The sequence below is a fragment of the Myxine glutinosa genome, chromosome 6 (assembly GCF_964187855.1).
Source record: "Myxine glutinosa chromosome 6, kmMyxGlut1.1, whole genome shotgun sequence".
NCBI classification, from domain to species: domain Eukaryota; kingdom Metazoa; phylum Chordata; class Myxini; order Myxiniformes; family Myxinidae; genus Myxine; species Myxine glutinosa.
In genome coordinates this window covers 5,894,288-5,915,404 of record NC_136266.1, presented here as the reverse complement: position 1 = coordinate 5,915,404, position 21,117 = coordinate 5,894,288, and the positions used below count along the sequence as shown (strand labels likewise).

At 47.7% G+C, this 21,117-nt stretch overlaps 1 protein-coding gene across 1 annotated transcript in view; it reads right to left on the bottom strand.

The window, feature by feature from the left end:
* Positions 1-7,303: 7,303 nt before the first annotated feature.
* LOC144892559 (P2X purinoceptor 4-like) overlaps positions 7,304-21,117 on the bottom strand; it is a 218,736-nt gene continuing 204,922 nt past the window's right edge. The window contains exons 12-13 of the mRNA XM_078779581.1: positions 8,331-8,408; positions 7,304-8,112 (exon numbers count right to left, since the gene is read on the bottom strand). Coding sequence (XP_078635707.1) covers positions 8,005-8,112; positions 8,331-8,408 — 186 coding nt within the window. The 3' untranslated portion in view covers positions 7,304-8,004. The remainder of the gene's footprint in view (positions 8,113-8,330; positions 8,409-21,117) is intronic.

Below are 21,117 nucleotides of genomic sequence, written 5' to 3'. Positions count from 1 at the left end.
CGCATGTGCCCACTGGGGTATCCAGGTCGGCGAATGGCTCAAAGAGACTTTTTCCTGACTGGTGGATGGGTCGCGGTTCATCCAATATGCCTTAACCACAAAAATTTGAAATATATCAATATATTCTGTAAATATTTTGTTTGATTTCGTTTCTTTGCAACATAATTACAGGGTTTAACACCGGGAATAAATAAATGGCCCACCCTTGTGCTATATATCGTTTTTGCCCCATCTCTCTCAATGATGAAGAATCACATAAAAGTTATCGGATCCGGATCTTCACCAAATTGAATCAATTCTTCCTTGGCACACACTCAACCTGTCCACCAAGTTTCTTCCGAATCTGTCCACAACTTTTTGAGATATCCTACTATATATCGTTTTTGGCCATACCTCTCAATGATGAAGAGTCACTTAAGAAATGCCAGTTTCCAGATCTGGATCTTCACCAAAATGGGATCAGCCTGTTCTGATTCCCTTTAGGTGAATGGAATATTATATGGGCCTATCGCTTCGCCATCACAGACAGGCCTGTGATGTGCTGTTTCTGTGCTTCATTCCCCCCCCCCCCCCCATGCCTCCCACCTCCTCAGATTTCTGCAGGGCACACATGGTCCACCATCAATCCCCTTCTCATGAAACTCCCATAATCCAGAATCACTGCTCACCTCCACTCATTCGTTCTTCTTTTTTCCCGCATGTGGCACCGACTTACACATTCTCTTCAATCTCATTCTTCCTTCCAGGTCTTGAAGACAGCTGTTCACCACCCTCTCAGATCATCCCCAATCCAAAACCATGATCTTTTATACCCTCGCCCCACCTCCTTTCCCGCCTCACCCAATCCCTCTTTACAAATTCCCAGTTTTCCCTCCTGAATTTCCTTCTGTATCCATCTTGTCCACCCCATGCGCATCCTCTCCTGCCCTCCATTCCTCCCCACATCCATTGTTTGTCCTCGTCTCCCTCTATCTTGACCTTCACCTCTGCTGTTGGTGTTTTCCCCCTCTCTCAACTGTTCCTTTTGTCCGGCCACGGTCCTGATCCGTTCGGTGTACTCCCACTAGCTCTCCCACGAACCTCGACTCTGTATACCAAAAAAGTTTAAATGCGTCACAAAAATACAAATACAAGTTATCTTAGCAGGGACAATCCAAATCCACGAAACGAGGTGCAACGGAGCTCTCCCCATCATGAAGCAGCATGCGATGATGAAAGAGGAAGTTGTGCTTAGTTTTGGATGAATGGACAGACTCCGCGTTCTGCTAACTGCAACAATTTTGTGTCATTCAATTCCATATTCACGGAGGAAACTACGACAGTCTACAGTCAGTACGTTACTTGTTAAATGTAAATTAGCATTCATACTTATTTTTTGAGCTTGGTTAACCTGGTATATTTTGATATAAAAACTTGTGTCAGGTTCACAGGTGAATGGGACTTCCCCATGACCAGCTGCTTGGTTGCCAAGTTCTTTCATGAGCAACATGTTGCATACGTGTCCTTTTGACATATCAAAGAGCAGGAAATGACCATAACACAAGGGAAGTCAGCACGGCCTTTTAATGGAGTCACTGGGTGTGTTTATCATGGACTCTCAGTAACAATGTGATGGAAACATGATTGTGAAGCAGAAGTCATGCAACAACAGATTAAGAGAAGCTTTGTAAAAGTATGAGAAATTCCTGAAGTTTGTCTCAGCATCAAACGATCGTGGCAATACAGAAAACGTTCATTCTTCCGTCATGGGCTTAATGTTCTCATGGCTGCATGTTGTCCACATGTCCATCAGGTTATCAATTCAAGCGCAGAAGCCTGCCTCCGGAAAATTTCCAGCATAGCGGACATGGACGTGTTGAACTCACCAAACTCACTCACCAAACCATGCTTCCCCAACATCATTAATCGATGTGTTTGTAGGTAGTGACTGCAAGTTTGTACCAAATATGAGACATGGCTGTGCTGCTGATGGATGATTGCCCCATGTAGGTTAATTTAGCCAGGCTGTTGGCGACAACTCGTCTACTCTTTGAAGACACTTCATGATCGTTAATGTCCAACAACTACTGCTCGCAGACGTCTCCCCGCATCCATATCTATCCAAGGGACGGCACACTCATTTGTACAACGCCCTGCTCGTGACTGTTTACAGTCGGGCTGAGAATCGAACCCAGACGAGACGACTCAACGATAAGTGCGCTATCACCTTGCCAGGCTCCCCGAGGTTATCTCATATTGTCTGGAAGAGCGGTCACTATCCCCTGAAGAGGCTCCACTATTCCCATGGAAGATCAGGCACTATTCCCATGGAAGAGAAGCCACTATTCCCATGGAAGATCAGGCACTATTCCCATGGAAGAGGAGCCACTATTCCCATGGAAGAGGAGCCCACTATTCCCATGGAAGATCAGGCACTATTCCCATGGAAGAGGAGCCACTATTCCCATGGAAGAGGAGCCCACTATTCCCATGGAAGATCAGGCACTATTCCCATGGAAGAGAAGCCACTATTCCCATGGAAGAGAAGCCACTATTCCCATGGAAGATCAGGCACTATCCACTGAAGAGGATCCACTATTCCCATGGAAGATCAGGCACTATTCCCATGGAAGAGAAGCCACTATTCCCATGGAAGATCAGGCACTATTCCCATGGAAGAGGAGCCACTATTCCCATGGAAGAGGAGCCACTATTCCCATGGAAGAGAAGCCACTATTCCCATGGAAGAGGAGCCACTATTCCCAAGGAAGATCAGCCACTATTCCCATGGAAGAGGAGCCACTATTTCCATGGAAGAGGAGCCACTATTCCCATGGAAGATCAGCCACTATTCCCATGGAAGAGGAGCCACTATTCCCATGGAAGAGAAGCCACTATTCCCATGGAAGAGGAGCCACTATTCCCAAGGAAGATCAGCCACTATTCCCATGGAAGAGGAGCCACTATTTCCATGGAAGATCAGGCACTATTCCCATGGAAGAGTAGCCACTATTCCCATGGAAGAGGAGCTACTATTCCCATGGAAGAGGAGCCACTATTCCCATGGAAGGTCAGCCACTATTCCCATGGAAGAGGAGCCACTATTCGCATGGAAGATCAGGCACTATTCCCATGGAAGAGGAGCGACTATTCCCATGGAAGAGGAGCCACTATTCCCATGGAAGAGGAGCCACTATTCCCAAGGAAGATCAGCCACTATTTCCATGGAAGAGGAGCCACTATTCCCAAGGAAGATCAGCCACTATTTCCATGGAAGAGGAGCCACTATTCCCATGGAAGATCAGCCACTATTCCCATGGAAGAGGAGCCACTATTTTCATGGAAGAGGAGCCACTATTTCCATGGAAGAGGAGCCCACTATTCCCATGGAAGATCAGGCACTATTCCCATGGAAGAGGAGCCACTATTCCCATGGAAGAGGAGCCCACTATTCCCATGGAAGATCAGGCACTATCCCCTGAAGAGGATCCACTATTCCCATGGAAGAGAAGCCACTATTCCCATGGAAGATCAGGCACTATCCCCTGAAGAGGATCCACTATTCCCATGGAAGATCAGGCACTATTCCCATGGAAGAGAAGCCACTATTCCCATGGAAGAGAAGCCACTATTCCCATGGAAGATCAGGCACTATCCCCTGAAGAGGATCCACTATTCCCATGGAAGATCAGGCACTATTCCCATGGAAGAGAAGCCACTATTCCCATGGAAGATCAGGCACTATTCCCATGGAAGAGGAGCCACTATTCCCATGGAAGAGGAGCCACTATTCCCATGGAAGAGGAGCCACTATTCCCATGGAAGAGGAGCCACTATTCCCATGGAAGAGAAGCCACTATTCCCATGGAAGAGGAGCCACTATTCCCAAGGAAGATCAGCCACTATTCCCATGGAAGAGGAGCCACTATTTCCATGGAAGAGGAGCCACTATTCCCATGGAAGATCAGCCACTATTCCCATGGAAGAGGAGCCACTATTCCCATGGAAGAGAAGCCACTATTCCCATGGAAGAGGAGCCACTATTCCCAAGGAAGATCAGCCACTATTCCCATGGAAGAGGAGCCACTATTTCCATGGAAGATCAGGCACTATTCCCATGGAAGAGGAGCCACTATTCCCATGGAAGAGGAGCCACTATTCCCATGGAAGAGGAGCCACTATTCCCATGGAAGATCAGCCACTACTCCCATGGAAGAGGAGCCACTATTCCCATGGAAGATCAGGCACTATTCCCATGGAAGAGGAGCGACTATTCCCATGGAAGAGGAGCCACTATTCCCATGGAAGAGGAGCCACTATTCCCAAGGAAGATCAGCCACTATTTCCATGGAAGAGGAGCCACTATTCCCAAGGAAGATCAGCCACTATTTCCATGGAAGAGGAGCCACTATTCCCATGGAAGATCAGCCACTATTCCCATGGAAGAGGAGCCACTATTTTCATGGAAGAGGAGCCACTATTTTCATGGAAGAGGAGCCCACTATTCCCATGGAAGATCAGGCACTATTCCCATGGAAGAGGAGCCACTATTCCCATGGAAGAGGAGCCCACTATTCCCATGGAAGATCAGGCACTATTCCCATGGATGAGAAGCCACTATTCCCATGGAAGAGAAGCCACTATTCCCATGGAAGATCAGGCACTATCCCCTGAAGAGGATCCACTATTCCCATGGAAGATCAGGCACTATTCCCATGGAAGAGAAGCCACTATTCCCATGGAAGATCAGGCACTATTCCCATGGAAGAGGAGCCACTATTCCCATGGAAGAGGAGCCACTATTCCCATGGAAGAGGAGCCACTATTCCCATGGAAGAGAAGCCACTATTCCCATGGAAGAGGAGCCACTATTCCCAAGGAAGAGGAGCCACTATTCCCATGGAAGAGGAGCCACTATTTCCATGGAAGAGGAGCCACTATTCTCATGGAAGATCAGCCACTATTCCCATGGAAGAGGAGCCACTATTCCCATGGAAGAGAAGCCACTATTCCCATGGAAGAGGAGCCACTATTCCCAAGGAAGATCAGGCACTATTCCCATGGAAGAGGAGCCACTATTCCCATGGAAGAGAAGCCAATATTCCCATGGAAGAGGAGCCACTATTTCCATGGAAGATCAGGCACTATTCCCATGGAAGAGGAGCCACTATTCCCATGGAAGAGGAGCCACTATTCCCATGGAAGAGGAGCCACTATTCCCATGGAAGATCAGCCACTATTCCCATGGAAGAGGAGCCACTATTCCCATGGAAGATCAGGCACTATTCCCATGGAAGAGGAGCGACTATTCCCATGGAAGAGGAGCCACTATTCCCATGGAAGAGGAGCCACTATTCCCAAGGAAGATCAGCCACTATTTCCATGGAAGAGGAGCCACTATTCCCATGGAAGAGAAGCCACTATTCCCATGCAAGAGGAGCCACTATTTTCATGGAAGAGGAGCCACTATTTTCATGGAAGAAGAGCCACTATTTTCATGGAAGAGGAGCCACTATTTCCATGGAAGAGGAGCCACTATTCCCATGGAAGAGGAGCCACTCTTCCCATGGAAGAGCAGCCACTATTCCCATGGAAGATCATCCACTATTCCCATGGAAGATCAGGCACTATTCCCATGGAAGAGGAGCGACTATTCCCATGGAAGAGGAGCCACTATTCCCATGGAAGATCATCCACTATTCCCATGGAAGAGGAGCCACTATTCCCATAGAAGATCATCCACTATTCCCATGGAAGAGGAGCGACTATTCCCATGGAAGAGGAGCCACTATTCCCATGGAAGATCATCCACTATTCCCATGGAAGAGGAGCCACTATTCCCATGGAAGAGGAGCCACTATTCCCATAGAAGATCATCCACTATTCCTATGGAAGAGGAGCCACTATTTCCATGGAAGAGGAGCCACTATTCCCATGGAAGAGCGGCCAGTATTTCCACTATTTCTGGTTGTCCTCGTGTACCAAATTTGCCTTGGAATAACGTAGCATTCTCCAACATCGGGTCCCTCAATTACTCTACCACTGGCTCATCTTGGCCCTGATAAAACTCTATTAGGGTCATCCCAAAAGTTCTGTCTTCTCACCTACATATCAGACATCGTACCATTGCGAAATCGTATTTGTGTCACATTATTCCATATAATCTCCATTCTCCTCTCCCAGCGGACAGCAAACGTTTCGACCTCATCACAGAATCACAGTTCCTTTTGCTCGCAATTCCTTCCGAAGCATCCTTAAATGAGCAGGCATGCTTCTATTAACGTATTCAGTGGATGCAAAATGGTGTTTCCCAAAGCTCGGTTTTCATTTGGAGGAACAAGTGGAAGTTGCGTGGACTTCAAATCGGCTACCATGGTGGGTGAAGCAAACGTTCCCAGTCCCGGGGCTCAAACAGGTCACGGACATGATGTTTTGCACGCATCGCCTCCACATTGTTGTTGGGTAAGTTCAAGTTGCTCAGAAGAGTTGCATTTTGCACTGGGAATTTTGCACGCTGGTCTCGTATGATGAGGAAAAGCAAAATGTTCGTAATCACCATTCACCACAACGAATCTTTCAACCAGAAATTGAAATTTTCACAAATTCAAATTTTTCAAAAATTTCACAAACAACCGACCACCAGAAATCACAAATTCACAACCAGTCTATCGTCTCAGTGTTTGGCCCTTTGTGTAGGTTGATAAGCCAGCACTTTCTACCATACTGAATGAAACTCTGGTGGTAGGTTGTAGTCATGGCACCACGTTTCATCCCCAGGATTGTTACATTCCAAAAACGTCACGTTCTCGACACACACTGGAGATGCTGTTGATCCAGATCAAGCCAGTTCACTTTCTACCACTCCATGAAGGCCTGTGGCACCTGTTTTCCATCACTTTCTGCCACTCCATGAAGGCCTGTGGCACCTGTTTTCCATCACTTTCTGCCACTCCATGAACGCCGGTGGCACCTGTTTTCCATCACTTTCTGCCACTCCATGAAGGCCTGTGGCACCTGTTTTCCATCACTTTCTGCCACTCCATGAAGGCCTGTGGCACCTGTTTTCCATCACTTTCTTTTTTTTCTCAGATCCACAGTGACAACGTGATACTCTGTGGACTGGGGCATTGCTGACTCTGTCGCTAGTTCTTGCATCGTGACATCGCAACCTGGAAGCAAATGTTCTGTAATAACAGCGACATTTTCCTCACATTGTCCGACGAAGGCCTGTCTGTATGAACTCCATTGTGCACGGCCATCTTGTTTCACAGAAAAGGATGATAATCTTGCTCAACTGCTATCAAGTGTGGATAATTGTTAGGAAGAATTTCCAAAATTTATTGGTGGATTTTAGGTGCATTCCTCATCACCACAAATTTAACAAGAATTGGGATATCAGGTTTTTACTGAAGGTTTCTGCCACGGCCGGGTTCTTGGTACCAGGAGCCATTCCCATTGATGAAACAAAACAAATACCATGACAAACTTGGTATTTACCGGACATGTCAGTAAATAATGAGACGATAAAAAGAAAATTTTGTGATCACCGAGATCTTTACTTTGAAAAAATTCCAAGTGTGGAGACAGAGCTTTTGCAATGACCCCCATAACCTGAATACGACGAGGATGGAGACACTTCCACTGTCGTACAAAGTGTCTTCAACCATCCGCATCTCCAGGTTCAGGTAACTTCGTAGAAACATTAGGTTTCAACTGTTGGGGATCAGCAGATGAATTAAAACCACGTTCAGTTTGCTGAGAACATTTCAGAAAGAAAGTTTTTTGCGCTGACATCAAGTTAACATCAGTAGATGAAGTCCAAGATGGACGTAGTGTGACATTATGAAACGAGTAAGCTCTCCGCAAGTTACACCATGCAACTCGACAACACAAAACAGCAAGAACTTGTGAGGATCATGGATGGCAAAGACAAACATGCGAGATCAAAGTGAAGGGAGCAAAGGAGTAAAGACAAAGAGTTATAAAGCATTTGGGATAGACAATGAACAATGACAGCCAAGAGTATTAATTGGTCAAAGAGTTGAGGACGGAGGAGGTTCCTGGCTTCAGCAGGTCATCGGAGTCAGCCTGGACCATACTTGGGGTTGCACTGGCGCTTTTTCCCTGTGAGACCTTCACACACAATACAATCGTTTGGGAATCAAATATCCAACTTTATGTTACACGCCGATATTTCACATCATCCGATCCACTGACATTCCATCTCGAATGTATCCATCCCTTTTCCTTTCCATAAAAGGTCACCATGACGACTCCCAACTACCTGACACTCCATTTCCTCCATTCCCCTTTAGCGACACAACCACTCCACTCCCTCATCCAATACTTACCTCCTCGAACTTCTGAATCCGTATGGCATTTCTTTGGCGGCTGAAGTTTAGGAGCAGCCAGTCACAAATCAGAGAAGCCTGCACGACCAGTCACAAATCAAAGAAGTGTGTATTGTAGTGTTGTAGTCTAGACTCTAGTCCACCTGGTCCGAGACAGAGTCCGAGTCCAGCAGTTCCGAGTCCGAGTCCTTGTCATTCCCACTCTGAATCCGAGTCCGATGCTGAGTGTGTTTTGTAAAGTGGCAAAAAACAAACAAATGTATTTGAGCTTAAATATAAATAAAGATCATAAAATATCAAAACTGAGTCACAGTGTAACACCGTAACTACTACCAATTCCATGATCGACATCTTGCTGCAGTTTGATCTGTCAGACTACAAAGTCTCTGATCGCGTCCGAATCGTCGGAATTTGACGAAGACCCCCCTGATGTTGATCATCTATCTGTATGTGTGCTTTCTCTTCTGGGTCTTGGGACAGACGAACTCTTTATGATCGACAAAACCAAACAAAACTACTCGTGGAATTGCAGACATGACCCTTCAAAGGAACCGGTCTACTGTAGACCGAAGTAAAACACTCAGATCTGAACTTAACTGCAACGTTGATGGTGGCAGGGCAGACATCAAATCATGTCAGGAATCGAGAGTCAAGGTCAAAGTTTCAAACTACATTTCCAAGTAGGCCTCAACAACAAAACAACAACAGGCATTTTACGGCCATTTTCTCTGCTAGATCAGGGGTTAGCCTCCAAGTAGGTCTCCATAACCACATTTCAAAGGAGGCCTCCATAATTACATTTCAAAGTAGGCATCCAAAACCACATTTCAATGTAGGCTTGCATAACCACAATTCAAAGCAGGCCTCCAAAACCACATTTAAAAGTAGGCCTCAAACACCACATTTCAAAGTAGGCCTCCATAACCACATTTCAAAGTCGGCCGCCAAAGGCAGCCACCAACTGGGCATCGTCCGTCGTACAAAGTCCATCCTTGGAATACCTGAGCTCCTATCCATGTACAAAGCCTTCATCCACAGCTTGATGGAGTACTGCTCTCCCCTCTGAGATGGCTCCCCTGCCTCGCACCTTGCTCAGCTTGTCGCCATGGAAACCAAGGCTTTCAAGATCATTAGAATCTCCCGTGATGAAGCTGGGTCCATGGGCCTATTACTATCCCATCACAGACAGGTCGGTGGTCTCTCTGTCTTCTTCCATTTTTGGTTTTGCACGCTCTGCTATTTCCATGCTTTGTGCCCCGTCCACCCACTTCCAGTTTCTGCAGAACACACATGGTCCACCATCAACCCTCTTCTGGTGAAATTATATACAGTTGAGGCCAAAAATATTGGCACCCTTGCACTTTTTTCAAATAACTCACAATTTTTTCGAAAAAATAAGTTGAAATTGACAAAAGTATTTGGTCTCCACAATTCTTTATTTCACTAATAATATTACAGAGCTTTTGTTTTTAATTCAGAACTGAATTTATCCTTTTAAATCAGAAAATAAAAAGAAATAGCATTGACAAAATTATTGACACCCGAGACTTAATATTTGGTAGCACGGACTTTGGACAAAATAACTGCAGTCAAGCGCTTCCTTTAGCCATGAATGAGCTTCCTACACCTCTACTGGCAGTTTGGCCCACTCTTCTTGTGCAAACTGCTCCAGTTCTCCCAGATTTGAAGGATGCCTTCTCCCTACTGCTGTTTCCAGATCTCCTCACAGGTGTTCAATGGGATTTAGATCTGGACTCATTGCTGGCCACTTCATAACAGTTCAGCGTTTTGTCTTGAACCATTCCTGGGTGCTTTTTGACGTGTGTTTGGGGTCATTGTCCTGCTGCAAGACCCATGACCTTCGATGGAGACCCAGCTTTCTGACACTGGGTTGAACATTGCGCTCCAAAATGCCTTGGTAATCTCCTGATTTCATGATGCCATGCACACATTCAAGGCACCCAGTACCAGAGGCAGCAGAGCAACCCCAAAACATCACTGAACCTCCTCCATGTTTGACTAGGGAAGGCATTTTGTTTGACTTTAGGGAAGGAAGTTTGACTGTAGGGAAGGTGTTCTTTTCTTTGAAGGCTTCATTTTGTTTTCTGTAAACATAGAGATGATGTGCTTTACCAAAAAGCTCTAATGTGGTCTCATCTGTCCACAGGACATTATCCCAGGAGGATTTTGGCATGTTCAGATGTGTTTTGGAAAACTCCAGTCGGGCTTTCTCAGCAGTGGGGTACTCCTGGGTCTCCTACCATAGACTCCCCTTTCATTGAGTTGGCGACGGATGGTGTGAGTTGAAACCATCGTACCTTGTGTCTGAAGGTCAGATTGAATCTGTTTAGCAGTTGATCAAGGTGCTTTCTCCACCATTCGAACAATCCTTCGCTGCAATCTTCGATCAATATTTTTCTTGCGGCCACATCCAGGGAGGTTGGCGAGAGTGCCATGGGCCTTAAACCTCCTGATAACATTACGTATGGTGGACACAGGAACATCAACGTCTCTGGAGATGGACTTGTAGCCTTGAGATTGTCCATGCTTGGCTACAATCTTGTGTCTGACCTCCTCAGACAATTCTCTGGTTTTCTTTCTTTTCTCCATGCTCATTGTGGTGCACACAGTGACACAAAACAACAGAATGACTCGTTTTCTCTATTCAAACTGGTTTAATGAGTGATTTTTATTTTGCAGGCACCTGCAACTCACCACAGGTGAGTTCAATTCCAAAGTAAAAGAGAATTACCTGCTTGAAATCTAATTATGTCTAACAACTTCTAAACGGTGCCAATAATATTGTCTGGGCCATTTTAGGATTTCTGTGTGGAATAAGCTAAGATTTAGTAGTTTTTTTATTAATGTTTTTTGTTTTGTTCCACTGCAAACCAAAGAAATACAAATGTGAATACCAAAATATTTTTTAATTTCAACAATTTTCTGGAAGAAATGGTGCATTATTTGAAAAAGGTGCAAGGTTGCCAATATTTTGGCCACGACTGTAAATCCAGGATCACTGCTCACCTCCACTCATTTGTTCCTCTCTTTTCCTGACTGTGCAACCAACTTTCACATTCTCTTCAATCGCATTCTCCCCCCCCCCCCCTCCCCCCCTCCCCCAGTTCTTCAAGACAGCTGTTCAACACCATCTCAGATGTCCCCAATCCGGAATCATGATCTTTTATACCCTCGTCAACCACCCCCCTGACCGCCCTAACCCACCCAATCCCAACCACAATCGAATTCATCCTCCTTTGGAATTTCTAGTTTTCGCTCCAGACAGTTTCCTTGTGTATCCATCTTGTCCACTCCATGCATCCTCTCCTGCCCCCCCCCCCCCCCATTCTCATCCCCACACCCATTGTTTATCCAACTCTGCCTTGATCTTGACATTCAAATCTACTGTTGATGTTTCCCTCCTCTTTCTCTCTACTGTTGCTGTATCCCTCCTCTCTCGCGACTGTTGATGTTTCCCTCCTCTCTCTACTGTTGCTGTTTCCCTGGCAAAAGGTTCCAGAATGAGCCAATATCACATTTGGAGTTAATTTCCCCGTTTTGACACCTGTGACTCGAGGTCCCCACCCCCTGGGGAATGAACCTGGGGTCAAATCCAAAAAACGTCACATTTTTATGTGCCTCCCGATGTTGATTGCATATACAAAGTTCAACTGAAATATGTGCCGTAGTTGCATTTTTCGGATTTTGATCCCGTCCCAGGTGGTGGGCCCAAACATGACACTGCTCATGCAATTTGGGAACGACCAAGTTTGGTGATTTTCTGCACAAAAACGCATTTAGTAGGAGATAGCGTGACGGAGTGATGGGCAGACAGGAGCCGATTATAATATCTTCCACCTACCCCCCCTGTCTTTATGAAAAATTGTCGGGATAAAATACCCCTTCAATAACAGTGAAGTGGGACTGCCTGGCCAGCCCGCACAGTTTGCACGCAATATTCGAGCGTTCGCACACAATACTCGATCGTTCACACGCAAGACTCGATCGTTCACACGCAAGATTCGATCGTTCACACGCAAGACTCGATCGTACGCACGCAAGACTCGATCGTTCACACGCAAGACTCGATCGTTCACACGCAAGACTCGATCGTTCGCACGCAAGACTCGATCGTTTGCACACAATACTCGATCGTTTGCACGTGAAACTCGATCGTTTGCACGTGAAACTCGATCGTTTGCACGCGATACTCGATCGTTTGCACGCGATACTCGATCGTTTGCACGCGATACTCGATCGTTTGCACGCGATACTCGATCGTTTGCACGCGATACTCGATCGTTTGCACGCGATACTCGATCATTCGCACGCAATTCTTGATCATTCACACGCAATTCTTGATCATTCACACGCAAGACTCGATCGTTGGCACACAATACTCGATCGTTTGCACGCGATACTCGATCATGCGCACACGATACTCGATCGTTTGCACGCGATACTAGATCGTACGCACGCAATACTCGATCGTTTGCACGCGATACTCGATCGTTTGCACACGGTACTCGATCGTTTGCACGCGATACTCGATCGTTCACAGGCAAGACTCGATCATTTGCACGCAAGACTCGATCATGCGCACACGATACTCGATCGTTGGCACACAATATTCTATCGTACACACGCAATACTCGATCGTTTGCACGCGATACTCGATCGTTTGCACACGGTACTCGATCGTTTGCACGCGATACTCGATCGTTCACAGGCAAGACTCGATCATTTGCACGCAAGACTCGATCGTTCGCACGCAATACTAGATCGTTCCACGCAAGACTCGATCGTTCACACGCAAGACACGATCGTTCACACGCAAGACTCGATCGTTCACACGCAAGACTCGATCATTCACACACAATACTCGATCATTCACACGCAATACTCGATCGTTTGCACGCAATACTCCATCGTTCACATGCAAGACTCAATCGTTCACATGCAATACTCGATCGTTCACACGCAATACTCGATCGTTCACACGCGATACTCGATCGTTTGCACGCGATACTCGATCGTTTGCACGCGATACTCGATCATTCGCACGCAATACTCGATCGTACACATGCAATACTCGATCGTTTTCACGCAATTCTCGATCGTTTGCATGCGATACTCGATCGTTCGCACATGATACTCGATCATTCGCACGCAATACTCGATCATTTGCATGCAATACTCGATCGTTCACATGCAAGACTCAATCGTTCGCACACAATAGTCGATCGTACGCATGCAATACTCGATCGTTTGCACGCAATACTCGATCGTTTGCATGTGATACTTGATCGTTCGCACACGATACTCGATCCTTTGCACGCGATACTCGATCGTATGCACGCAATACTCAATCGTTCGCAGACAATACTCTATCGTACGCACGCAATACTCGATCGTTTGCACACGATACTCGATCGTTTGCACGCGATACTCGATCATTTACATGCAATACTCGATCATACGCACGCAATACTCCGTGCGGTGAACAACGCCGGATGGAAATGCTGCATGTCACTCAACTACTGCAAGAAGATCACTATCCAAACGCATTTATCAAATCTTGTCGCCGAAAATCCAACTACGGCAAAAACAATACAACCACACCTCCACACACGGTGGCACTTCCATACATACAACATGCTTCCAAAAGCACAAGCCGCATTCTACATGAGTACAACATCAACATCACCCACAAACCACAAACATCCTTACGAGCACAGCTGTCAAAGCCAAAAGACCACATGAACAAATTTGAGAGAAGGAATGTCATCTACAACATACAATGTGAAGATTGTGAAGCCAATGATGTGGGCCAAACATCCAAACGCTTAACCACAAGGCTAACTGAACACCAACGTGCTGTTCGACGACAAGACAGGTTGTCATTGGTTGTGACACACACATACACACACACACACACACACACACACACACACACACAATCACACATTCTCATGGAATCAGACCACGATCCTTGGTACAGAATATTTGAGAGTGAACCGCGAGATTATCGAGGCCTGGCACTCTGATAAAAAAACTCCCTCAACCGACACATCGACCTACATCCCACATACAAAACACAACGCAATCAATTACAACGTCAAAAACGGCACTCATTTGAATGCAAGGAATCCCACTGATTGGCAAGGACTTGTCCATAACGTGAACCAATCCATGACATGAACCGTCCCCAACGGCGGTTTCACCACTACACCACACTCAACGCCTCTGAAGAATAGAACTAGTTTGCTCTTGAAACGTCAGGCTTTTAATAAAGAATTTAAATTATTTTACTGCTCATTGTGCAATCCTTTACAATATTAATCCTGAGCTGCAACTGTTTCGACATCGACATGTACGTGTATGTATGTATGTATGTATGTATGTATGTATGTATATATATATATATATTGTTACTGTTCTGGGGTCGGCGCTCCCCTTACCAAGGGGGGGGGGGGTCAATCCTCTTATCCTTTACACTGGCCGATTCCCCCAGTCCTGGAAGTATGACGTCACTGATGGCAGATGGTACGTAGGGTCGTAAGCCCAATTAGTCTTAATACCTAAGTATTACCACCGGCCGTCAGCGAGGAAATGCTTCCGCTCGTGCCGCAGCGTAATTGACTAATTGCGCCGAGCGAAGCGAACTGCGGCGCGAGCCGTTTATCAAGGGACTAAACCCGATTCATAAGCGTTGGCCGAAATCGCACCACAGGAACTCAATTGGGGACAGGACGAAAGCGATCGGATGGGAAAGAAGGAACCAAAGGTAAGAAATAACAGGATTTATTATTATTTACACCAAAACCCAAAGAAGAAAAGAAATGTAATTTACAGGGAAATGGAAGGAGCAGAAGGACACAGAGCAATTCTTACTTATACAGGCTTAACTTATACCCAGGACAACACAGAGGACAGACGACGAGCAGACTCACACGAATGGGGAACTTGAAGGCAGGATCGAATGGCTGGAAGGAGAGGAAGGTTCAGCTGGACGCAGGGCTGGAGCTTGATCCCGCACGGGACGTCAGGGCTGGAAGTCAGCGGCGGCCACCGACTCCACCGCAATCTGGTTCACACGTATCAGCGCGTCAAAGCTGCGCACGCGCAGGGGCTGGTTGAACAGCGTCGTCTCTCTCGGCAGAACCGCAAGCCTGACTTGGTTCAGCGCACCTCCCTTAGAACTCAGCTCACCTCTCCACAGAACTCCTCCACTCCTCAAACCTTCAAACCTCCAGCTCAACTCAACTCCTCCTCAACTCCTCCTCAACTGAGGTGGGGGGTCTGCGCGACGGGTTATATATCCACGCCCATGGAACATTCACGAACCTCCTTGATCGTTCTCTCTCCGCCCTCTCAGGCCAAACCCCTCATTCTTGGTTGGTTGATCGGGGCTGGCTCACTCCTCCTCCTGATGACGAGGTGGGGCCACACCCTTCTTCCCCGAGTTGACCGCGTGCGTAATGGAGGGCGAATGCAGTTGGCAATACAGTTGGCAATGGAGGTTTTGGGCAATTGAAAGGGGATCTATCTTATTTGATTTGGTGCAGCGCAAGGACAACTAGTGGAAAACAGAGCCTTATACTGATACACAGACTAAATAAATAACTATAGAGAGGTTCTATGATTGGCTACGTGCTTGTACATGGACTAACTAAGGTGCAACAATTAACAGCCAATTAAGGGGAAATGTACATGGGGGGTTATTAGGGATTTTAATACTAAATTTGATAAAGTGAAGGTTCTAAAAACCGCAACACAGCACCCTCATTCCTCACGGCACGTCTCGGGCCGACAAAACTTTAACTTAGTGTGACACGCAGGTGTAATTCCCTCTACAATTAAGCTGACCCTGAGTGCGACAATTTTAAAACACAAATAAATATGTCCCGCTGTTGCGCTGCACCCTGCCTAACAGATTCACGCCCACAGTTAACCGAATTGCGGAATTAATTTTCAAACGAAACATGGACGGTGGGGAGCATTATGTACAAGTTGCACTATTTCATTATTTACAAAACGCAACCCAGGACCTGTTAGGACCTGTCATTTTCTCTTTCAGGAGACACAAAAAGAAAATCCTGTGGGAGGGAGGAGACAGCATGCACTGCATCGACGCACCAGCACCAATAAACACCAAAGCACCATAAAGCACCATAAAGCACCATCCGGTGCACAGTCATCACATTTGTTATTAATAAACGATGACGTCTTCTCAGCTGGGCCGATGTTCTTGGCTGCTGGGCCGATGTTCTTGATGTTCTTTGCTTGCGGCCTGTTTGAAAATAAAAAGGGCACACAACGCGTCCGCTTTTCTCTTAATTATGGCCAGCAGGGGCCAACTATGGGTGGTTCACCTGTGGGCTTGGTGCCACCTCACCGAGGTCCGCAAGCAAGATCTCCCTTGGGCCATCGTGGCTGGTCCCAGCAGAGGGGCTAGGCCTCAACACGTGGGGTCCATCAGTGGTGCTCGGCCACAATACCGTGGTCCATATGGTGGTGCTCGGCCACAACAACGTGGTCCATAAGTGGTGCATCGATGCAGGCAGCTGGTTGCGGGGATTCGGGCACACAGACGCGGCCTCCCACACGCTCCACCTCAGTGCCCAGAGAGCACGATACATGGGTCGGTGAAGGAAGACAAAGCCGCAGAGTTAGCGAGGGTAAGGGCGCAAGGGTACACATCAATCAAGGCAATGCAGAACGAGGTGCGCATGGAGAGCGAAGTGAGAAAGCTCGTCCCTACCGTACGTCACCCCCTCCCTCCCCCATCACCTACTCCACCCTTGCCCTTACCCATATTTACAACAATTTACAATTCATCTCTAGCGTCACGTCTTCCCCATATCTCCCCTAATTCAAATTCGTACCAATCCCTCTAACCAAATTTGCCATCACTAATTCGTCATCAATCCCTCTTACCAAATTTGCCATAAATTCAAATTTCTCATCAATTCCTCTTAAGGAGGAAGAGATGGAACATCAGCACAATGTCACACCCACCTCATGATGCGTCTCACATTTCTAAAACATCTGCACAAAAATAAAACAACACATGGCATGGTGTGGAGTTCTGTCACCTCAGGTGAGTGGATGTAGATGGTGTGAGGAGATTTCAATCCAATCTACCTTCTAAATGACTTTAACACACTTTACACTACCTGGGGTCTTTCCCTGCCAACCCATTGGCTATCTTACTCTATGCGGTTCTAAAAACCAATTCCCATTGACCAAACTGTGGTGCTCATCAATATGGGGTCTCACTCCCCCGATTCAACTCCCTGTGCCTTCGCACAATTTCTGGGCTGAGCCGTGTAGCTCTCCCAGCAGGTCTACCCACCTGCACACCTCCACCACTGCAGTTGCCTCCGAGCTTACCTGCTCCTTACCTAACCTATCTAACTGGGGAAGGCCCTCTCTGGCACTTACCCCCCTCGGTGCCCTCTCTGGCACTGGGCTACCCAGGGTCCGTCCTCCGGATCCTCGGGCCCCACTGAACAACTCTACTGGCTCCCAGAGCCCACCTGCGGCCTCACCTGGCCAACATCCTCACAGTGGCGGAGTGCCCATTCAACTACACACACTAACAGGCCACACGCCCAGCCATTTCCACGTCACTAATGCACCCATCCAAACACCATACTTCCACACGCACCACAGATGCCAATATCCAACCACAATTTACCTATACCCTCTACCTAACTCTTAAACTACCCTCCCCGGGTATTCGTGATGGGGTCCATCCTCCCCATACACTCCCTTCGCACCAACCACTCCACTCCACTCCACAGTTTCCACCATACTCACTCCACACCATCCATTCCATACTCCATGTATTCCATACCATTTATTCCGAAAACCATTCTCCATACACCTGTTCACTCACTTGCACACCTGTGCTCACACCTGGTGCCACCTGCACCCTCCTTCCTCCCAGGCTTCTTCCTTCATTCAATACAATGCACAATCACCTCACACTTTTCACAATACGCTGCTGAATACACTTTCAACACACACACACGGCATCATCCACGAGCATTGCCTCATTTGCTCAACATGCTCACCCGCAAAAACTTCCATACCAATTCCTCATCCAATAAACCACAACCACACTGCATCATCTAAGCTGACTACTCCCTTCTGAAACTTGCGCTTCCCAGTCGCCCTTATACCATTGCGCTCCCTCGTCGTTATAATCCATCTAATCTATTCTACGTCCCCTACTACAGGTATCATGTTGCTAGTTAACTCTCCTGTCACCTATGGTCATTTCTCTAGATCCCTATACATTATCCAAACCCTCCCTCGGCGAGCTTACACTGCCATAAACTCCATAACTATTGCTCATGTGCCCCGGGGTGGGAGGGATGGTGGATTTGCCATCCCACCACCTCGGGCATCTTCCACTATCAATTTTGCCCATCAAATTCCAATTCTTGCCAATCCCAAAATTTGCCAATCATCTGCCAATCAAATTTTGCTCATCAATTTTGCCAATCACAAATTCCCTATCCCTATCAAATGTCCATTAACTTGAGCCTCGGTGCGTCTTTACATGCTCAAAGCTCGGCTTCGCCAAGCCGAGCAATGAACGCGGGTGGTTCGTTTCCTGCAGTTGGATCTGTCTGGCACTCGGTTCAGGGAGGGAGGTTTACTCGGGCCGAGATTCCAAGGTCCACCTCGGCGCGGAGTCTTTCGGTCTCCCGCTCGATGGCCCAATCTCGCCCGGCCGGAACGCCGCAACCAGAACGGGTCGCCGTCCCGACCCTTCTTACCTTCCCTCGCACCGGGCCGCCCGCTCCGCTTAGCCGAGCGCGGACGCGACCGTTCAGGGCGAGGCCCGGCGCGGACCGCACACGGCGGTTCTTTCGAAACCGCCGTGATTACGATCCCTGCCGGTTCCCGCAGTACCCAAAGCCCGGCGCAAACCGAGAGCTCGCGTCGGCTAACCGTCGATAACCGCTGCTCCGTTTAACGTCGATGCTTCACTTGCATGCTCACACCACGCGTTCCATTCCTTATTCACACATCCAGGTGTCTCCATACACTGCGTTATTGCACCTTCTCCGACACACCACTCAGGTACACTCCTTCCGCTCACAGACTTCGTTACACACCTGACCACCGCACACCTTGACACACACTCGTCGTTCGCACACTTCATCAACACACCTCCTCGCGCCCACTCCTCGGTCACATCCTCTGTGACAACCATGGGTGCGCACTCCTCTGCACACCCGATCACGCGCTTCAATGTGCCCTCTCGCACCCGCGCCACTACCAACTCAGGTGTACATTCCCGCACACGCTCGACCATTCCAGGTGTGCATTCTTCCATTCCAGGTGTGTATTCCTTCTCACCTGCCACAACCACCTCGTACTCCGTGTCACTCTCACCACCACACTCTGTCGTGCGTTCACTCTCACTCTCGACAGCACACTCACTCCTCGGCACACACTCTTTCCTCACACACACCTCTGTTCCACACCTTTCTCACGCACCTTCTTGCGCACTCTCTCCCGGTACATACTCCGTACCACTCATGGGGGTGCATTCTTGCACACACCCGATCACCGCGGTACACTCTGGCTCACAAATACCTTCCGCACTCCCCATAGTCGGACCTCCTTGCACACCTCTTCTTTCCACACACTCTGCACCTGTCGCACACCTCACCAGCGGCCTCTCACGAACGCCCGGGTCTAAACCAACACCCAAGCCCACTGAATCTCCCCTCACACCATATACATTTCCGAGCATATCACCACTCACCTCGGCACCTCGTCTTCGCTCCTCCTCCGCCACCTGCAAACTCTTTATTTGGTCAGTAAGCACATCATCACGATTTGAGCACAGACCTTGTACATAATCCATCACTTGCTCCTTTATCTCCCTCTGAGTTTCCCTCCGTCTCTTCTTAATTTCGCTCACCCCCTCTTCCACATCCTCTAATTTTTGCTTTACCTCCTTTATTTCCCGGTGCGCCTCCTCAATTTCTTCCTCTAAGGCCACCTTGGCCGTCTCTATGTGCATTCTTACTTCCCGTTATTTTGTCTCCATTGCCTCTGTTACCTCGCCCAACCTCTTTGTCAACCCCTCGTGTACCATCTGACATTCCCTCTTCGTCGCTATAAGTTCCTTTTTTATCTCTTTCTGTGTCGCCTTCAACCCCCCGATTACCGCCGTATTCTTCTCTACTTGCTTCCCTAATTCCTTTGTCCCACTGTCAGCTGCTCTACTCCCCACGCTAGGTCTTCTATACCCCCCTGTAACCTAGCCGTACTATTCCTCACCTCTTTCTCCATGCGCTCCTCACCCCGCTTCACCTCTTCGCATACCCCCGCGACCTCTTTGCCCACACCTCGCCTTATCTCCTCCCCCATCTCTCCCATCTCTTTGGTAGATGCCGCCCTCATCTGTTCCAAATCATTCCTCTGGGCATCCAACTTACCTTCCAACCCGATTTTCACCTCCTCTATCTGATTCCCCATCTATTGAATTTCCCGGGCGGATTGCTCCCCTATTTCCCTCAATTTGCCTTCCATAGTGTTTTCTAACCCCCCTAACCCATTCTTCATCCCTTCCATCTGGTTCTCCTGGGCAGCCATTCTATTTTACAACCCCGTTAACCCCTCCTTCATTTCCCCAATTTGATTACCCATGTCCTCCAGTTGGCCCCCCAATTTACCTTCTAGCCCTTCAAACCTGTTGTCTAACCCCTCAAATTTATTGTCTAACCCCTCAAATTTATTTTCTAACCCCTCAAAT